Genomic DNA, 19,862 nt, shown 5'->3' on the forward strand with positions numbered 1-19,862 from the left:
TCCCGTATTGCCGATTTTTATTCGTTAAATTAAAGCTGACAATGCAAGTTAAAAAATAATAAAATGATTTAAAACTAGGTATACTTTTATTTCAAGAATCGTTTATGAGACATTCCCTTGTCAAGGACATTTTTGTTTCACATTCCGGCGCGCTCACCGACCCCTATATAAAGTACGTGAATCGAGACACGTGCGCTCAGTCTGTACAACATAGTGTATCATATACTAATACGTGAACAATGTCGTTACCTGTAATGTCGTATGGGACTTGTTTTAGCAAGAAAACATGTCAACTCCTCTAAGATGTCATTTAAATGTTTGTCAAAATAAAAATTCCACACAACTGGCCATGTGCACGTGACTACCTGTCTTGAATGAGCGACAACTACCAAGGACACACCACAGGGACATGGCACGGATTTTTTTAACCAACTCTACATATATATATATATATTATATTTAGTATCAGGGGTATGAACTCATGATCAGCGGTCGAGAAAATCGGACCTTTTTTCAAAACCGTGATGTTTTTTTAATAAACGGGCTCTATACACATTTGACGCATATCTTAAAAAGAATTAAGGATAAATGAGGATATTAAGGGAGAAAATTTTGCATTTCCATATTTAATAAAAGTTCTAATTTATTGAACCAGAAACATTAACACTGTGCGTTAGACTACAATATAATTAAATATTAAAAAAATAGTAAATACATAAATAACCTGGGTATTTTTGGACTGTCACAGAGATACCTATGCCTACATTACCCTGCCTATTAATCTTATACAATTATCGACCTATTTTCAGGTGGATACGGTGAGTTATCAACCCGAGTAAGTGATATATCCCGAGGCCGGAGGCCGAGGGTTATATCATTTACGAGGGTTGATAACTCACCGTATCCACCTGAAAATAGGTCGATAACTGTTTTATTATATGAAACTTACATATATTTACCGGTCTCTTCAAAAAGAATTAACTACAAAAACAGGATGGTATATGCAAACTTTCTGTTTACAAAAGTAGTTATATGTAGTATTAATGGTAAATATCCAAATGCTCCTTGCTAACGGTGTAGACTGGTAGAACCGGAATATTGTATCAACTGCAGCCCGTCTGGCATTCTTGAACGTTTTCCATAAATTGAAGTTTGCAGTTCATTTCTGTTGATAACCGTTGATCGCAGTAAACTTGCTGCCGTCCGCCATAATAATGACGTCACAATAGACTGTCCCGACGTCATTGAATGAGGGAAACTCCCGTTACGCTATATTTGGGTACGACTCGACGTCAAAAGTGATTATGACGTCACATCTCAAGGGAGTTTTCCTCGACCTATTTTTGACACAGGTTACTGGACTCGCGAGAGGTATCTGGACTGAGTCCAGTAACCTCGCGTGCTTTTCGCCGCCGATTTCGGGGTTGATATCGCAGTTGATGAATACTTCTGAGAAGCGTATCGGCCAATCAAAAGACAGCAAAAGCAGCAGTCATATAATAAATATTAATATAACCTACCTACTCTGTGGCAACTTGCAATAAGCCATACCAACAGAGGATCTTTAACGTGCATAGCGTGACTGACCGTACACCGGACCCCGGATTTTAGTCCTCTCCGAAGGACAGATCCTAGACTGAGTACACAATCCGGTTCCCTACCATAAATTTATCCCATACCCGAGACTAGACAGCCAATCACGACAGAGGAAACAAAGACACGCATGTAGGGCAAAATTCACGTGGAATGAAGTGTAGAGCCATGCATACAAAGGTCACAGTACAAGTACACGAGTAGCTTGCCCTGTCCATATATACATTGTATACATGCACATGTAAAGGGATAACGCATTTTTACTACAGTCTTAATGGCCAGGTTCAACCTTAGGGCTAAACATCCTCCCGGAACCAGGTTTTACCTCCAAAGCCGGGAACCACATTGAATTTCATAAATATATATTTGCATCTATTTTTGTAGTAAAAACATAGTAAAACCAGTCACGTGCTCATACCTCATTCATGCCATTGGCCGAAATATAGAATTGCATTATGGGTAACTAGTGATCACGTGATTGTGTGTTTACTTCCAAATATAGTGATAGTTTGCTTGCCAATTTTCGGAAAAAATGATTTATTTGAAAATATTTAGACTCCAAAATGTTATCAATATTTCATGCATATCATTTTGACTTGCACATATGTTCTGCTTTACTATAAATAATCGACTGAAATGAGTTATAAAAGCGCTATTTCCACGTTTTGTCTATAAAATTCAATCGGTCTAACCGTCTAATCTAGGATCAACGAAGATCGGCTACTCCCGGCTAAATTCGCAGAATTCTAAATTTATATTTACTTGCTTTAGGTTTCAAAACAGAAAAATATAACACAAAGAAATTATGATCCCCGTCAAAAGACCAAGATATATATACTAAATACCGGGTAAGAGAAATCAAAGTCAATTTGAAAGTAAAGACAATCATGTGATCACTAGTTACCCATAAATTAAAAGCAATACCATATTTCGGCCAATGGCATGAATGAAGTATAAGCACGTGACCTGTTTTACTATGTTTTACTACAAAGAACGCTTGTTTTGTACCGTTTCATTTCCAACATTTGAATGCTAAGCAATATTGTCATACAGTGTATTATGTACATGTTATATACATGATACCTTATTGAATTAATAGCACATGTGAAATTCACAGGTAAATCCAGACAAGGACGTACATTGTATGTGAATAAATTATAAATCCTTGATCCAGGTTTACTTCTCCGAAATAGACTATAATCCTTGGCACAACATTCTGCTAATCATCACATTATAAAAAGTGGACGAATAGAGATACAACCCTTGGGTACATGTATATCGATCAATTTCAATCAAAAAGCTATTTTTTAGGTAAATACAGCCTTGTGACGTCACTGTGTCAAGATTTTTTTTTCTGTATTATTTTTCCAGAAACCAGTCTGGTTTAACTATAAGATATGCAAAAACGGGATTTGTCTTAAAATGTATCCGGTTAAGCTTGTGATGTTTCGCTTATTGGGATTTAGATAGTCTTTTCTCGTCATAAGAGGATTGCCTTACAGTCACTACTTTTTCTTCGAACTTATTTCAAAATATAACATGATATCATAATTGTGACAAATTGAAATACAATCTATAGCGTCGAAGTATGAGAAATAAGTACATTTTATAGATTTGTATGTGAATACGAAGGATAGTGATATTATATCTTCGGGATCACAAACTTCAGGCATCACTACATTTTGTCAGCCTCGGATATAATCTCCCTTTATCCTTCATATTGATATAAAGGAGTCTAAGATATTTTTAATTTATCACATAACTTCAGTCATGTCATACGGCCATATCATAAATATCGCAAAACACGTGTGTAATAACACTATTGTGACGTCACAGGTAATAATGACGTAACTATCAAAATATGACGTAACACGGTAGAAGTCATCCTTATTAAAGTAAGTGTTGTGATTGGTTTGTTATATCTATTTATATATCATATATTTGTATATTGACTAGAGATATTACCGGCCTATTTTGATGATTTAAATCCAGCATAGCGAAGGCTTATATAGACACGAAATTGAAAGTTGTGTCCATATTTTCATAAATACTAGTTATCTGATAAATAGAATCTTACACTCGTGGCTATGTACTATGAAACATATTAAACTCGTTAAATAATTTGGTATGCCACGAGCGTATATATATTTGTATTACAAGGTAAAAGTTTTTGAAAGAGAAAAAAATACCGTCTGGCAGCGGTGGAGCATATTTAATGTATGCTGTCCATGTAGTCATCTCAATGCATTATCGTCACAGTAATTTCGAAATAATTGTTTCATAAAAAATGTCATTCAGTTTCTTTCAGATCTTTGGACGCCAAGACAACTTATATTAAAAGCGTCAAATTGTTTTCTTATTGGCTGTTCGAGATATTTTGACTGTGAAAACTGCTTTCTAAGCAATGATAGATATACAAATGTAAATTCAATATATAAGTGAAAATTGCACTTTAACACATTTCTTTGTGTCAAAAAGTTTTCCTGGTTCTGGTGTTTCTGAGACAACTACACACACACAAAAAAAAAAATACAAATAGAAATAATATAATAACAAATGTTTGAAAATGTCGAGCGAGTTTAAAAATTGTTCAAAACAATCTGCGCCACATGTTTTAAGTCGTTTGGCCATACCATTATGTGGGTACAATACCACAAAACATAACAAAACAACAAAGACAATATTCGTGAAAAATATTTCTTTTTTTATTCATGAAAACAGCTACTTGTATAAAGTAGTTAAACATTTTTTTTTCATTTTTCGATCACGGTTCACATTCCTTGTTAAATTAAATCTGATACAATATAATAAGATTGTATACATTTATGTACTGATTTTCCAGTTTTCTCATTGGCTAATAAATGGTCACGTGAGGTTCGATATATAGCATATCGACTTGGTGTTTCATTTTTTCGAAACATCGAGTCAATGTTACTCCTTCATTGACGTCGACGTCATTACCCAAACGTTGAGTTCTTCAGGGTGACGTCCTATGATCATCGTTCTTCTTGTAATTAACATATGATAGCAATTTTTTTTCGACTTTAATAAAAGTAACTACAACATATAAAAATTAAGGATTTGATTCGGTTCATACCGCCTTGGTAGAATCCTAAACAAATGAGGTTCGGCTATGCCTTAGGTCATTATTTAAATCGACCCCAACAAAAGTTCATAATTGATAAACAATTGTTGGAATCCACAAGGAAAATTGAATTATGAAAATCTCGCGCTTGGTAAAGTCATCCACGATATTCGAGGGGTTACTATCACTACTATTTCCACCCATGGAATATGTCATAGAAAGTAAAACAGCTAAGATAAGTAAAGTTAATGTAATGATAAAGACAAAAAACACAAAAAAAATAAACAAATGTTTATAGTACATGTCTACACATACGAACGCAATACATTTCGCCAAACGCAAACATTGTCTGGTTTGGACGAAATAATATTAATTCCATCCTCGATACTCCAGGGGTTCCGATCACTTACGATATCTACACCTATGGACTATCTCATAGTAAAACTGGAGGCATCTCAGGAGAATAAATATGAACATATCACTTTCTTTAAAGAGTACAGAGAGAGCAACGCCCTACTTCGAAGCCACACAGTCAACCACAGTGTACCGTTATACGGCTCTTTTGATGTACCAAATTACTAAATTTTGTTATGTTGCCTCCAGCTTTATTATGAAATACTACAGGAGTGTAGAGGTCGTATGTGATCAGACACAATAATACGAGTCGTACTTCGACCGGACATAATATACAATTATGGACCTCTGTGGAGGGAATTGTCTCCCAAGTATGCGTAATATTCTCGAGCACAGCGCCCGAGTGAAATCATTTCTTTGCATGGAGACAATTCTTGATGTACCGCGACACATAGGGATCTATTAATTATTCTATTATACCAAACAAAATTGAAATAAATCCATAAAGTAGTCAGCACCAACAAGAGTGAAAATACATTATGTAACTCATAAAGTAGATAAATAAAAACTGTTTACTACGTATACCATTTTAAAACAATCGATTTATAAGTAATGATTTAAATACAATTCATAGCATCCTAGTTTAATCAAATATAATAATAAATTGATAGTAAAAGTGTATGTACAATGTTTAAAGCTAACAGTCTGTGTATAGTCAAATATGTCCAGAATCTTCCACTGGACTTACACAATATTGCTCACATTTAAAAGTTTATTTTTTTGTCTTCAAAGCCAAATTTTCATCGCATAGAAACAGCACGTTAAGTATTTGTAATTTGTGTTTTCATAGAAAAAAAAAAAAACAAAAAAAACAAAAAAAAAAACAAACAAAAAAAAACGAATGGATATTCTTCATAGACACCTCATAAACCTAAACGATATTGAAAATAATGCTTATGAAATTATTTAAATAACTTAACTTATTTAAATAAATAACTTAGAGAGGTACTGACTTGGAACAAGTCATCGTGCTTTTACGTACTTTTTCAATAAAACAAATTCTGTTTAAGCGCATTGATATCATGGACAGTTTGGCTAATGACTGTCGCTTTTCAAATTTCTCGCGATAACGTTCTTGGTGTGTTCATACGCGACGTTCAATTCATCTAGACTATGCAAAAATAATCTCTAACCAAAGACAATGAGTGTAACATATACAATTTAATTATAAAGGTATATTATGGTAATTTATATCACTAATTAACTTTTTGGACACCCAAAAATAATGATTTACATTTTCACAATGATTTCCAAAGTTTTTACAATGAATGCACACAAAAGTACAAAGAAATCCAACGTGGTTGTACAAAACACCACCAACTAAGAAATATAAAGATAATATTAATTTAAAGATAAAAAATAACACCAAAAAGTAAGATAATGGATTGGTATAAAATAAATATCATGTTGTTAAATATAACAATTAATAACAAAAAAAAAAAATATTATCAAATGATGTACCAGACAATTTTCATCTCTAATAAAATGAGAATGCTGGGAGGAGGTGGGAAGCTTTAAAGTAAAAGGTACAGATTACCTTGACTTGTCTCCATACCAAATCTGTCACCTGTTAGAGTGGCTGGCTTGTGTAGGTAGTGTGCTATTTTTGTATAAAATCATACTAGTGCGCATGACCTTTCACCCCCGTAAACCTACGCCTCTATCATTTTACATTGAGTACGGGTAAAACTAATGATGCTTACATATTAGCATAAAATATGTTATAAAGAATCCTCAGTATACATGTATGAATTGTATTTAAATTGCATTATCGTTCTTGGTGATGCAATCAAGAAACGACAACTCTAGCTGCTTGAAGGATCATGAAACAATTTCAGGAAGAATTATCGTTCTTGGCCAATGATGCAGCCGACTAGGTTGCAAGGAACGATAACGCTAGCTGCATGGTAAACCTTCTAATAGATCGAAATAACACATCTTTTACAAGCAAGAACATTTCGTTACGATGCAATGACGGTACCTTCGGACGCAACGATACTTCGTTCGAACGCGATAATGTTTCGTTAGAACATGATAATGTTTCGATTCCAATAAAACATATTTCGTTTGAATACAGTAATATTCATGCGGATAGAATGATAATTCGTTCGGAATACCTTGTTTAGACGCAATACATTTTCATTCGAATTACATACATGTACACGTGTATGTCTTTAGGACGTAATAATACATGTACTTTTTTCCATCGCAATATCATTTCATTTGAACGCAATGATATTTCATTTGAATGCAAACTAACATTCCGTTCCAACGCATATGCAATATTATCATGTGGACACAATAATAATATTTCGTTCCGACTAAATCAACTTCGGGATTTATACTCAAGCTCGACAACCAAGCGCACACAGGCTTATACTGTTAAAAAGACATCAATGATTAATCAGTTCGAAAAAAAAGATTGAGGAAATCATCTTGCATGTCTATCACAATGATCTGATGAACTTGACTTTCACCTACTTCTTACTGGAAAAGGTCGACACACTTTTCGAAAGTTGTGAATAATGAACCGTTTCGGGTGCACCAACGTCTGTATCGGACGGCGAGGCACATGCGCCGCCATGTGGACAATCATCACTCGAAAATTGATGTATTTCTAGCTTTGGTTCTATCGCTTGTAATGCTGCACCGATCGGAATGACGAAAAACGTTTTTTTGCAAAAGTTAGAGCCACCAAGTAACAACCCAATGACAGACAGCGTATTTTTGTTTGCGATAAACACGCAACAGCCAGAGTCGCCATGTTCAGCAGCAGCAGCTTTGTCTGTGCTTGAAACCAGATATACATTTTTAAATTTTTCATCCTTTCCAAAGTTCACTAAGGCACGAACCGTACCCAACGTTCCTTTGGTGAGCCCCGTAGCCTGACCAAGTTTGTAGATTGTTAGGCCAATGTGATTGTTGTCCAGATGCAAAATTGGTTGTCCCATCCGCGGATTCTGTTGTAAATCTGTAAATGGAAATGATGTCGTTTAAGATAGCAAAACAGTAATGAAAACCAGCAATGGCTTGTTATTCAAACAAAGGAAATCAAATATGAACTTAAAGCATAACTAATGGATTGCAATGCCATGTAAATTAATTTATGTAGGTATTATAAAACGCGTTCAAACACAAACGATAAAACAAATATTTTCTTTCAAATGGTTTAGTGATAACTATAGTAGTTAGTAGCGTAGTCCGCTAAACCTGCCTATATTATTAGGCTTTTAATTTTTTTTGCCTAATATATATAAGGCAAAAAAAATATAGGCAGGTTTAGCGGACTACTAGTAGCGATAACCGAAAACTGCTCATCGCGATACAAATTACTGTACTTTAATGTTCACTGTCAATGATAATTAATTACAATGACATAGGAAATTTTAACTTACGTTCTGTGATCATGAATTCCGGAATGTCAGGAAATTCGAATTCCTTTGGAATACGTTTATCGATAGCCACATACGCAACATCCACACTTATCTCTTTTCCGTTGTATTCCACCGGTTTCATACACATGGATCGGATTTTACCACAAATTGTTTTCTCAGGATCAGTATTTGATTTGTAGTGATCTAGAGAAGGTTGGACGACACTTTTTCCGATTTCAGGTGATGAAAACACGTGCTGACAGGTAAGAAATCCCACAGACTTTTTGTCTTCAGCCTCATGTACAAATGTACCTAGAGAACCACATCCTTCCATTTCCTTGCCTCCGATACTTATCCCGGTTCGCAGAGGATCGTTGTATTCTTTTGGGTCTGTGACGCTAAATAGCGAACAAAATCCTTCACGAACATCAACCTTCACGCCATCTAATTCTCTCGGGAATACTTCTTCATCCAGAGGGCGTATCCCTTTACAGGAGCAGTATATCACAATGCAAGGCGTTTCTTCTAGCCAGGTTTGATGAGACAGAACAGGACTGACGTCCATCCAGTTCAAATTGGAATGTTTTCCCATCAGTTCCTCAGAATATTTGTCGATAACGTTAAAGAGACGTTTTCTATCCTCGAGTGACAAGTCAAGACTGTTTCCAATACACTCCACAACTTTGGATTCCTGTGTTGCCTCTCTGGTTGTTTTCACGTCAATAGATGCTTTCAGAGAGGGACTTATTGTTACATGAATACGATCAAAACTCTCTGCCCTGAATCCAAATGCAAGTTGATCATTTTTAGAATCCATAACTCCGTAGCAAAAGGATGTAAATTGGCATGCTGAAATAAAAAAAAAAGAAAAAAAAACTATTGGTTTGTTTTGAATCTGCATTATTACACAGGTAATATATCTTCAGATCAATCTTGACCTGAAATCGACCTGAAATTACCTGAGGTCAAAGTCACATGAATTTTTAATTTTAATTGGTTATTTGGTCACCTGAAACTGACCGGAACAAATCTTCATATGAATTCGGGTCAATTTCAGGTCCATTTCACCTGTAATTGACCTGTAAAATTCTTCATGTCAAATTTAGGTCAATTTCATATGAATTTCAGGTCAATTTCAGGTCAAAATTTGACCTAAAAATAGCATCTGATATTGACCTGAATTTACCTGAATACATTACATGTATGCCTGTGTAATATTGTAACATCGAAAACAAAGGAACATTAGAACTGTTGTACTGTACTGTATTGCAAAGCAAACGAATCGACAAACGTAATGAATTCTAAGATTTATACTATTTATTATTGTATTTAATTCATTATGTATGTTTTGGTTTATAAATTGCGAGTAATTACCTGCATACGAACACAAAGTTTTGAAAACTTTCACTTACGATATTTTGGTGGGGTAGTTTTTGTAGTCGTAAATTGAAGATCCTGAACAATTTTGAGTTCCTCTCCTCTTCTAAAGCGCATCTGAAGTACCCGTGCAAGCTTTGTAACGACTGATTAAGTGCTTCTTTCAATTCTTCATCCTTCTTTTTAAAAATTGACCTCAACCAGTTGGTTACTTCAATGCATTCCGTTTCAAAATGTCGACATCTCCTGATAATTATCCTGGTGATGCTGTCAAATATTTCCCGAATATATCTGTTTTTAATGAAAAAGAAATCTTGTTTAAACCTCTCTATGTTGACTAGGATATAGCTGATCATTTCGCTGATGACCTGCATTACCTTCTCACACAAGGCCTTATCTGGAAGTTCCCGTTGCAATAAAGATTTAAATGTCATGACGTTTTCATTTTGACATTCTTTTGAAAAATCCATATTGACCTGAGTTGTGCTATTCAGTATATCATCAGTCAAATTACCGACGACTTGTTTTATTTTGCTTTCGCTTTTGCATTCAGAGATTATTGCTTTGAGAGCTTCTTCGTATTTCTTTAACCAATTGGTGATCATTTCACGTCTTTGATTTGTTTCTGCGAGAGGTTGGAATTCGGAAAAATTCGCTGCGACATGTTGCTCCATTACACAGTTTGCCTCTTGAATTTTGATGATGGTTTCACACGGATACTTCTCTCCAAGTAAACGACGATTCTGAAAGATAAAAGGGTTTATTATCACCATCGATCTCTTCAGATGTTAGTAGAAAATTACTTAACTGAAACCTTCAAATATTTTGGTATATGTATAATTCATCAATTCACCAATTAGTTTGGTTTATTTTGAAGAATTCATCAATTGAAAGTATTAATCATATGTGTTAGTAGAATTTATCAATTTAATATATTATTCATTTACATGTACTAGGGTTTGGTAGAATTCATTAATGGGTCCCGTGATACCCGATAACGTTTGTGAGGGACTGGCATCTCCATTGGGGATGAAATACATAGCTCTTTGTAAATTCCTGCTGAAATGAAGTTAACGCTGGATTTCATTTTAACGCCATTTCCTGACCAAGAGAAACAATAGTCCCGCACAAACGGTATCCTGGTATCACATGATACATGTATTCGAATCATTCTCATTGAAAGCTTGATTCAGTTGACTTCATCAAGAGAAATCATCAATTATTTGGGTTTTTGTTTATCATAATAACTACATTTTAGCATTATGCTTATATCGTGTCATCATCATCATCATCATCATTAACAACATCATCATCATCATTTTGGTCAAACAGCTAACACTTACCCATGAGAAATAGATAAAGACGAGTGATAACGATATTATAACTTTTTTTTAAATAATCAGAACAATAGCTTATATATTCAAGATATTTATTGTTTTAGGAGAAAAATCTATAAAACTACCTGTTTTGGTACTCGTAAAGTGCCATCTTTATTTTCAACATCCAGATGAATACACGCGACAATATTGGTATTCGTGCTGCTTTTCCTCTTCAAGTAGTCTAAAGTATCTCCCTCGTGTGTTGTCACACATACTACCTCCACCTCATATTCAGACAAGGCATCTTGGAATGTTTTCTCTAGGTTCATTGAGTCTTGTAATGAACATATCTTCTGATGACTTATATCATACCTATACTCGGTCAAGCATCCCTTTATCCATTGTACAGTTTCTGTCCACCGACGCGATGGTTTGACTTTGAAAATCTGTGATTGTAGATCCAGTGGTTTTCTCATTCGTTCCCCCATTGTTCATGTCAAGGTTCAGATACCAGTTGACCCATTGTCCTTCGTTCTGTCACAAAAAATAACCAATCTTTTCATAAAGCAATATAGATTTAGATGTACAAACATTATGTGTCCATTCTAAGGAAACAAACTAAAAGGGAAATGTGCGACAAATTAAATAGAAATTACTTTTCATAAGTCAATTTAAATTTTAGAGGTACAAAACTCATGTATCCATTTTAAGCGCACAAATAAAATGGATTATATGCGACAATCAATATACTAACTTCTTTCAAATAATGAAATCTGACCTAGTATGAAATCGCTCCTCAAACTTATAATTATGTGTTGAGAGACCATCACAGAACTTTCCCACCTTTTCCAACAATGACATCAAAGCATTTGCATATCAATCCTGACATCGAATCATTTATTTTTTTGATAAAATTAGCTAACGTTTGTAGACAATGATTAAAAATGCTCCAGCGCTGACGATAGTATTTTTCCTCAATCAAAACCAGGAACAGAAGATTTCATATTTTTCTTCAGTTACAGAAGATACTTACTTTACACCATTACCACCATTGAAAAGATTGAGCTTCTAATTTTACTTCAAGATAAAAATATCAAAAATAATTAATTGCATCACGAAACTATTTCATGGCGTCACTGATTGCGCATGGACCGATAGCAAATTGAAATATTTTAGATATTTTTTTGTGTTAATTAGACATACATATACACGATTAAAACAACAATTATTGTTCAAATGATGGGTATCTTTTATGTTCTTTCGGCGGTGAAACAAAAAGGGTATATATTTACATAAAAGTATACTGTACAGTGTGTATTTTTATATAATTAAATTGTATCTTATGGCATGTAACAATAAACATTTTTTATGGTAAGTTAGGGTAAGTTTGACACTAACAATATATTTATTGTTTTGTTTTCACTTACCCATTTATTTACAGTTAAATATAGTAAGCACTAGTCCGTTTGTTGTTTTTGTACTTTGAAATCATTATTTTTTTGTGGGGTCGAAATTTTCGTAGATTTCGTTTTTGACAAAAATTAAGGAGTTTACGTCCCCCACGAAAATTAATGTGCACAAAAAGTAAGTTTATGTGTGTATAGGATGGTTGCTACCCCATTTCATAAGGCAAAACCAATTTGAAAAATAGTTTGTCGGAACTTACCGCTCCTAAAATTTTAATTTCAGAAAAATACATGTACATGTATAAAATAATCCTGCTCCTGTTTTCCTTGTTCCGGATATTGACGAACGAATCGCAAATTTTCATATTATTTTCTCGCATTTTGGTCACACAAACCCTTGAATCGATCGAAAAACGAAAGAAAAACAAAGATGATGCGGGATGTAAACATGCTTTCGTTGGCCGCTTTCTACAACTGTAACTCTATAGCCGAAGTAAAACAAGATGAAAGATGACAATCTCTGTTGTGAATGTTAAATCAGGAACAGGGGGCATCCCCTATACGGCAACGGAATGTTGTGAAGATTGGTCTTGTCTAGCAATGTTTGTTAGAGTTGACAGTAGAGTCGATAGTGATTGACGGTCATATTTTCAAAACATTATTAACATTGCATTCTTCAAAACCACCAACTTAAAGGTTGTATCGAAATATATTCTCCTCTGGCTTTCTGATTGGCCTATAATTCACTTCATTTGAAGCCTTATGCGAATACATCAATCGGACATTTTTTTCTGATAATTATTTGTGTTATTTTTCATTAAAATATAATGTCAAAATTTTAGACTAGTGAAGGGTCTTTTTCATAATATTTTGATATTGTTGTGGTATTGTCTCAGTAAACCGAAACTTATGATATGAGAAACATCGCTATCAATTATTATTTGAATAACATGGTGAAGAAAATATCAGAATCATTTTGAGTCCATGCATGGACTTCTAGAATAATGAAGCCTAATTTGGTTGCTACCGTTTTTTCTAACTGAAACAACATCAATTTCCCATGACTTGCATCAAATTTATTTAATGGTGTTTAGCAATAAAACATTAATTACCACTCCACCCTAAATATGTTTTTTCAAATTCATACTATTTAGATGTTATATTAAAACTTGTAATATTGACGATGTTAATGTTTTATGATGTGAACATACAAAATCGACAAGATTATAAACTCACTTTAATATTAATTTCTATTGCTGTTAAAAGCTAGCAAAACAATTCAAGAACATGAACCAAACAAATAGTACTCAAATAAAATGAATTGGGACATGTCAAATCCTACATATATCAAAATATAACATTTTACAACCCGCTCGCTCCGATTCAAAATGAGAAATAATTTTTTTTAAACCAAAACGTTTGCTCCAATTTTTAATTTCAAATTTATGAAGAACTATTTTTCACATTGGCGTGGCCTAAAGTCTATGTCTTATATATATCATGGTGTATAATAAAAAAGCTCAAGAAGGTAATTATCACAATTTTGTAAACTACATACCAATGATTAATTGTTTCATTATATTTTAAAAGATCAATGCTGATACAACCATTGATTCACTAGTACACCTGTAAAATACTAACTGTTACAGCATGGTTGTGATTGTATCTTTCTTGTGTGGTAGAAGTTCGACACTGAAATGTATAGAATTTACCTTTAATTGCCATATCAGCAACCTGTAGTCGGTTTATACAAAGTTATACAAAGTTTGAGCTGCCCAGCTTATATGATTATTCTAGACAATTGTTATAAATCAGTTAGTCTCGATGTTGAAGTTTGAATTGTTTAAAAAAAATCAAAAGGTTATATACAACTCGTTCGGCGTGACCTAAGCGTTCATAGTTAAAGACGTCTTAAATGTTTCCGCATAACCGCGTCCCTTGGATTATTTCCAAAATATCGTTGTGTTCGGAATCATATTTTATTTATATTATGAAGTTTTTCACAGAGAAAAGAAAAGAAAACAACATCAGTTTGATGATACTTATATGATATTTCTCATATAAGTAACGTTTTACCAACCCATACCACAACTATATCAAAATATTATACATAACACCCTCACTAGTCTACAATTTTGATATTATTTTTTAATGAAAAATAACACGAACAATTAACACTCAAGAAAACAATGTCCGTTTAGTTTATCCCCAAGAGGCTTGGAATGAAGTGGAATTGTTTTTCGTGCGTTCATCACATCAAATGTTGATTTTCTACAAGATTCGAGGCCTAAAATATACAATATAGTCACGTTCTTTTCAGTTTCATTAAATGCCATACTTAACTCACCACATGTGGTCAAAAGCTATGTCGATACAACCTTGCAAGACCAAGCTTCACAATATTCTGTTGCCTTGCAGGGGACGTCCCCTGTTCCTGATTAAACATTCACAACAGAATAATCGAATCTTACATGGGTCTGTGAAGTGGACAGGGATATCTCAACCCGAGTAAAAGATTTTGGCCGGTCAACCTGAGGCTTGCCGAGGGTTGACGGCCAAAATCTGTCACGAGGGTTGAGATATCCCTGTCCACTTCACTGACCCATGTTTGATTCTTTTTCTCCCCTACTTAGTAGAAAAAAAATGATGAAATTCCACTTGGTTTCCAGCTTTTTTCATCGCGCCATGATCGCTGGAACGTCGTTATGTTTCAAAATTGATGACGTCATCTACAATGCGCGCCGCAGTTACGCCGCATGTATTGATGACGTCACGTTATTGTCTAGCGCGTGTGAGCTGTCTTACACCCCCTGTGTAAGATAGAGATATCTTTTCCATAGCAACCACGGGATATCCATGTGAAGTATGGGAGAAATTTTCATCTTTCATCTGGTTTTATTTCGGCTATAAAGTTACAACTGTAGAAAGCGGGTCAACGAAAGCATGTTTACATCCTGTACCAATTTTTGTTTTTCTTTCGTTTTCCGATCGACTCAAGGGTTTGTGTGACCAAAATGTGAGAAAATAATATAAAAAAAAATATATAAATCCGGAACACGCTAAACAGGAGCGAGATTGTTTTTTTTTTATTTATTTTTTAAAAATAGCAATTTTAGGAGCGGGAATTCCCGACGAACTATTTTCAAATTGATGTGGCCTAAACAGTAAATCGATAAAGTCAGATCAAGATTTTGTTTTCATCAATCGGCAAGCATCGTGAAAATTCATAGCAAACCTGAAACAGTTTCAGACCAATTGGGAGATAAAGACTAGTTATAGGTATACAGAAAACTTCATTTGAAGATTACAGAGATAGCGACGTCCACTTTCAAAGTTAACTCAGTCAACCACAGTGTACCTTTCTTTTGATGGACAGCATATGCCCGAAGTGCTGTGCCTGTTTCATCTGGTGTTGTCCAAAGAGCCTCCAGTTTTCCTATGAAATCTTCCAGTGATTTATGTAATGACAGTAATATTATCCCCTGGAGTATTGATGATGAACAATCGTTTTCAAACATTCTGCATATCACTTTTTTAAAAAATCAAGTGTTTTACTTGAAGAAGAATTTCTAACAACTCAGACCTTAATGGATAAATAACCAGTGCAAAATCAAAATTAAAACATCATTTTGAAACACATAGCCCGATCATTACAGTATCAAATTCTTACCTTTTGTGAACTGCAATGATAAAGGACGAGATGTTTTAAGTAATCGTTACGTTGTTTGTGTCCCTATAAAAGACCGGACTATGGCATTGTACTCTTGTTAGTTGTCACCGGTGTCGTTTGGTGAGGGACAAAAAAATATTGGGCTGTAGCGCATTTGAATGCTTTGAGATACTTGTACAATGTCGTTATAAATATAATCGATCTGGCAGCATTTCAAATGATCGCCTATGATAGCTGATTCCCCTATAGACTATACTTATCATTAAGCGATGTCAATTTGAATTCATACAATAAGCGGTATACACGTTTACTGAGACGTATTGAAAGGGGGCGACTATTACAGCGTGTTCCATTTAGCGGAACGCGGAACGTTCCCGACATTCCGCTAAATGGTATGCAATGTTCCACTGGAACGAACCGGTTCGTCTGGCACGCCTTATTTGAGGGTTCCAAGTTGGAACCAACATGGCCGCTAGTGTAAGATGTCTTAGTCCTATTTCAACAAAACTCTGCATATATGTATGAAAACGTATTTTACGGTTACTAAATCCAGCTACGGCAATCGTATATGTTTGGCAGAGATTACGACTGAACCTCTCAGGTTACATCCGGGGAAAAGTACGGTTTTATCAACAAATTCGTCGAAAATGACCGCAGATAGAAATTTATGATAAAAATTTATAATACTTTCAGTGCATTTGCTGTCAAACGAATCACAAGTGCCTAAAGTAAGAATAGATTGTTGATTATATATCGAGCAGACGACAACACGACTATGGCAAGCCGTTTTGATATTTAATACACCAATAGCTTAAGTTAAAAAGTTATTTAGCTTAAGTTAAAAAGATTTTAGTTTAAGCTAAAAAGATTTCAACTTAAGTTAAAAAAAGTTTTTTTTTTGCATTATCACCTTTTTTCACTTAAGTCAAAAAAAAAATCTTTTTGACTTAAGTTGAAATCTTTTTGACTTAAGCTGAAAAAAGTGATAATGCAAATAAACCTTATTCAACTTAAGCTAAAAAAATCTGGTTGTAGATAAGTAAATCGCATTTCCAATATTCTACCTGACATCCCCTTATATTTATAATGGGTTAGGCTAGTCCATTTGTACGTGTTCCCGACAAGCTTGAACAGCCATATTGCATAAAACAAAATGGCCGACGACGTGCTATCAGCAATTCAGATTAATATTTGAATGGTATCAAATCAACTACTTAAAGGTAACCCCAACAAGCTTACGTTAAAAAACTTTTCTACTTAAGTTAAAAAAACTTTTCAGCTTAAGTTAAAAAAAACTTTTCAGCTTAAGTTAAAAAACTTTTCTACTTAAGTTGAAAAAACTTTTCAGCTTAAGTAAAAAAACTTTTCTACTTAAGTTAAAAAAAACCTTTTCTACTTAAGTTGAAAAAACTTTTCAGCTTAAGTTAAAAAAACTTTTCTACTTAAGTTGAAAAAACTTTTCAGCTTAAGTTTAAAAACTTTTCTACTTAAGTTCAAAAAACTTTTCAGCTTAAGTTAAAAATGTTTTCTACTTAAGTTAAAAAAACTTTTCTACTTAAGTTAAAAAAAACTTTTCAGCTTAAGTTAAAAAACTTTTTCAGCTTGGTTGTAATTAATTGTAGCTGGTCTAATTTGACTTTTTAACAAATGCAATTTTTTAGATGAGCAACAGGAGAATGTGCTAAATAAATATTTTACTTAACAATTAACAGAAAAATGCAATGTGCAATGGGTACTCGGCATATAAATATTGAGGGCGAGGGCTGCCATTTTGTTACGCAGTTGTCATCGCACCCAAAGCAGTTTCGAAACGGCGACTGTGATTGGATGTTATGTATGGAGTGTTTTCATTGGATGAGTATATTGGACTAGTCCAAAGGCGATTTACGGTTGACTTCACCTTTTTAGCATGATCACAATTTCGATGAAAGTGCGATCGATATATTTTTACACTTAAGATAAAATAAGTGTTAATGCAAAAATGAGAAATCTAACTTAAGACAAATTCTTTTTGCATTATCATAGTGCAACAATCTTTTCAACTTAAGTTAGAAAAAGAGTATTTTGCATTATCACGTTATTTAACTTAAGTTAAAAAGATTTCAGCTTAAGCTGAAAAGATTTCAACTTAAGTTAAAAAGATTTCAACTTAAGAAAGTAGTCTCATGGTAAGGGAGACAGATCATGATTTTTTCATACAGACGCTTGAGTTATGACAGTGCCCCAAGCCCTTAAAGCATTTGAATGACCGCGATTTGATTAATACCCCCTTTTCTGAAGTTTGAATTTATGAATAAATTATTTTATTAGTTTTAAAAATAACAACACAAATAATCCTATCAATCTTAAATTGCTATTTTATGGTTAATATATATTGATTAAACATTGTTAATCATTTTAAAACTAAAACTATTGACATCTAGGCTATATTGTAACAGAAAATTCTGCAGTGAATGTATAAAAAGTATATAAATAGGGGAGATAACTCTATTGTGAATCCCGTCTTTTTCAATGAAAAATGAAGGTTTTTTTGGTGCTAAAAATGCTCTGTCTTGACAAATTGTGGTTCAATTTTCTTGAAAATTGACTGATTAAAAGCAACTTTGTCACTTTTTAGTCTGTTATTTTTCTATAAAAATTGAACTTCATAATTTTGATTTATTTTCATTTTGGTGAGAATGTTTTAGGTAATTTACTTGCATCTTATTTACCTAATTTCCTCCAAAAATGATCACTAGAAATTAATTATGACGAGAAGAAAAGCATCTTTTTTAAAAAAGGATTGATATATATCACGTCAATTAAATAATATATATATCGTTGAACATTTTGTTAATCATTTTCATTTACAGAGCGGATTTAGTACAGACTAATACTTTTTTTTCATGTGCAGAATATACTCAAAAATGGCAAATTTGAATATTTATTTAGAAAAAAATGGATGGTTCAATTTCTTCGAAACTTTGACAGAAGATGCATAACAACATATTTACTTCATAAATCACAAATATGAAAAATATTGAACTACAGGAAAATTTTGGGGGATGTGAGACTACCACCTTAAGCTGAAAAGATTTCAACTTAAGTTAAAAAAAGTTTGATATATACAAATTTTTATGTAAGTTTTTAAGATATACATTACTGAACTGACACACACGATCCAAATACAGAGAAAATTACATGTACCATAAGCAGAAAAATAAAATGATTGAAATCAATAATACATTTATAATGAAATTGTCACTTGTGATGTAATTCACTAATTGGAGTAATTACATTTTTTTTAAAAGTGTCTTATTTGATGAATGTTTATTTAATTATGTATACAATTATATTATGGAATGAAGGTGATACAGAAATCAACAATGCCTCTAAGGATACAACAGGTAAGTAGAAATGTAGCTATTTGACAATACGTTATTAGTATATTGAATTGAATTATTTCATCATTTTTCTTTATTCAATATAGGCTTACATCATTTTCAAGGATAAATGTTATGATTCTATTAAATGAGATCAACATTATGTAGAATCTCATATTTATGAATTGATGAATAAATTCTAAAAATTAGCAATTGTTTATTTCAAATTTTCAACCCCAGACAAGTCACTAATAAACAATGG

The 19,862-nt window shown here is 33.4% G+C and overlaps 2 protein-coding genes across 2 annotated transcripts; both read right to left on the bottom strand.

Moving 5' to 3' along the window:
- Window positions 1-6,580: 6,580 nt before the first annotated feature.
- LOC138328918 (uncharacterized) lies at window positions 6,581-9,309 on the bottom strand. Its single transcript, XM_069275631.1, has 2 exons — window positions 8,488-9,309; window positions 6,581-8,063 (listed from the first exon to the last, which is right to left on the bottom strand). Exons 1-2 carry the CDS (start codon window positions 9,281-9,283, stop codon window positions 7,570-7,572), a joined length of 1,290 nt encoding a protein of 429 aa, XP_069131732.1. The 5' UTR covers window positions 9,284-9,309; the 3' UTR covers window positions 6,581-7,569.
- A 527-nt stretch (window positions 9,310-9,836) lies between these two features.
- Window positions 9,837-16,375, bottom strand: LOC138329847 (uncharacterized). Its single transcript, XM_069277135.1, has 3 exons — window positions 16,239-16,375; window positions 11,306-11,696; window positions 9,837-10,586 (listed from the first exon to the last, which is right to left on the bottom strand). Exons 2-3 carry the CDS (start codon window positions 11,648-11,650, stop codon window positions 9,837-9,839), a joined length of 1,095 nt encoding a protein of 364 aa, XP_069133236.1. The 5' UTR covers window positions 11,651-11,696; window positions 16,239-16,375.
- Between the last annotated feature and the right edge of the window lie 3,487 nt (window positions 16,376-19,862).

This window comes from Argopecten irradians, chromosome 8, assembly GCF_041381155.1.
Source record: "Argopecten irradians isolate NY chromosome 8, Ai_NY, whole genome shotgun sequence".
NCBI lineage: Eukaryota > Metazoa > Mollusca > Bivalvia > Pectinida > Pectinidae > Argopecten > Argopecten irradians.

Excerpts from the sequence above, each read along its gene's own strand:
- LOC138328918 (XM_069275631.1), bottom strand. The coding sequence starts at position 9,283 with ATGGATTCTAAAAATGATCAACTTGCATTTGGATTCAGGGCAGAGAGT. Across the intron at positions 8,064-8,487 it reads GGAATTCATGATCACAGAAC|ATTTACAACAGAATCCGCGG; the intron begins GTAAGTTAAAAT and ends TTCCATTTACAG.
- LOC138329847 (XM_069277135.1), bottom strand. The coding sequence starts at position 11,650 with ATGGGGGAACGAATGAGAAAACCACTGGATCTACAATCACAGATTTTC. Across the intron at positions 10,587-11,305 it reads CTTTACGAGTACCAAAACAG|AATCGTCGTTTACTTGGAGA; the intron begins GTAGTTTTATAG and ends TTTATCTTTCAG.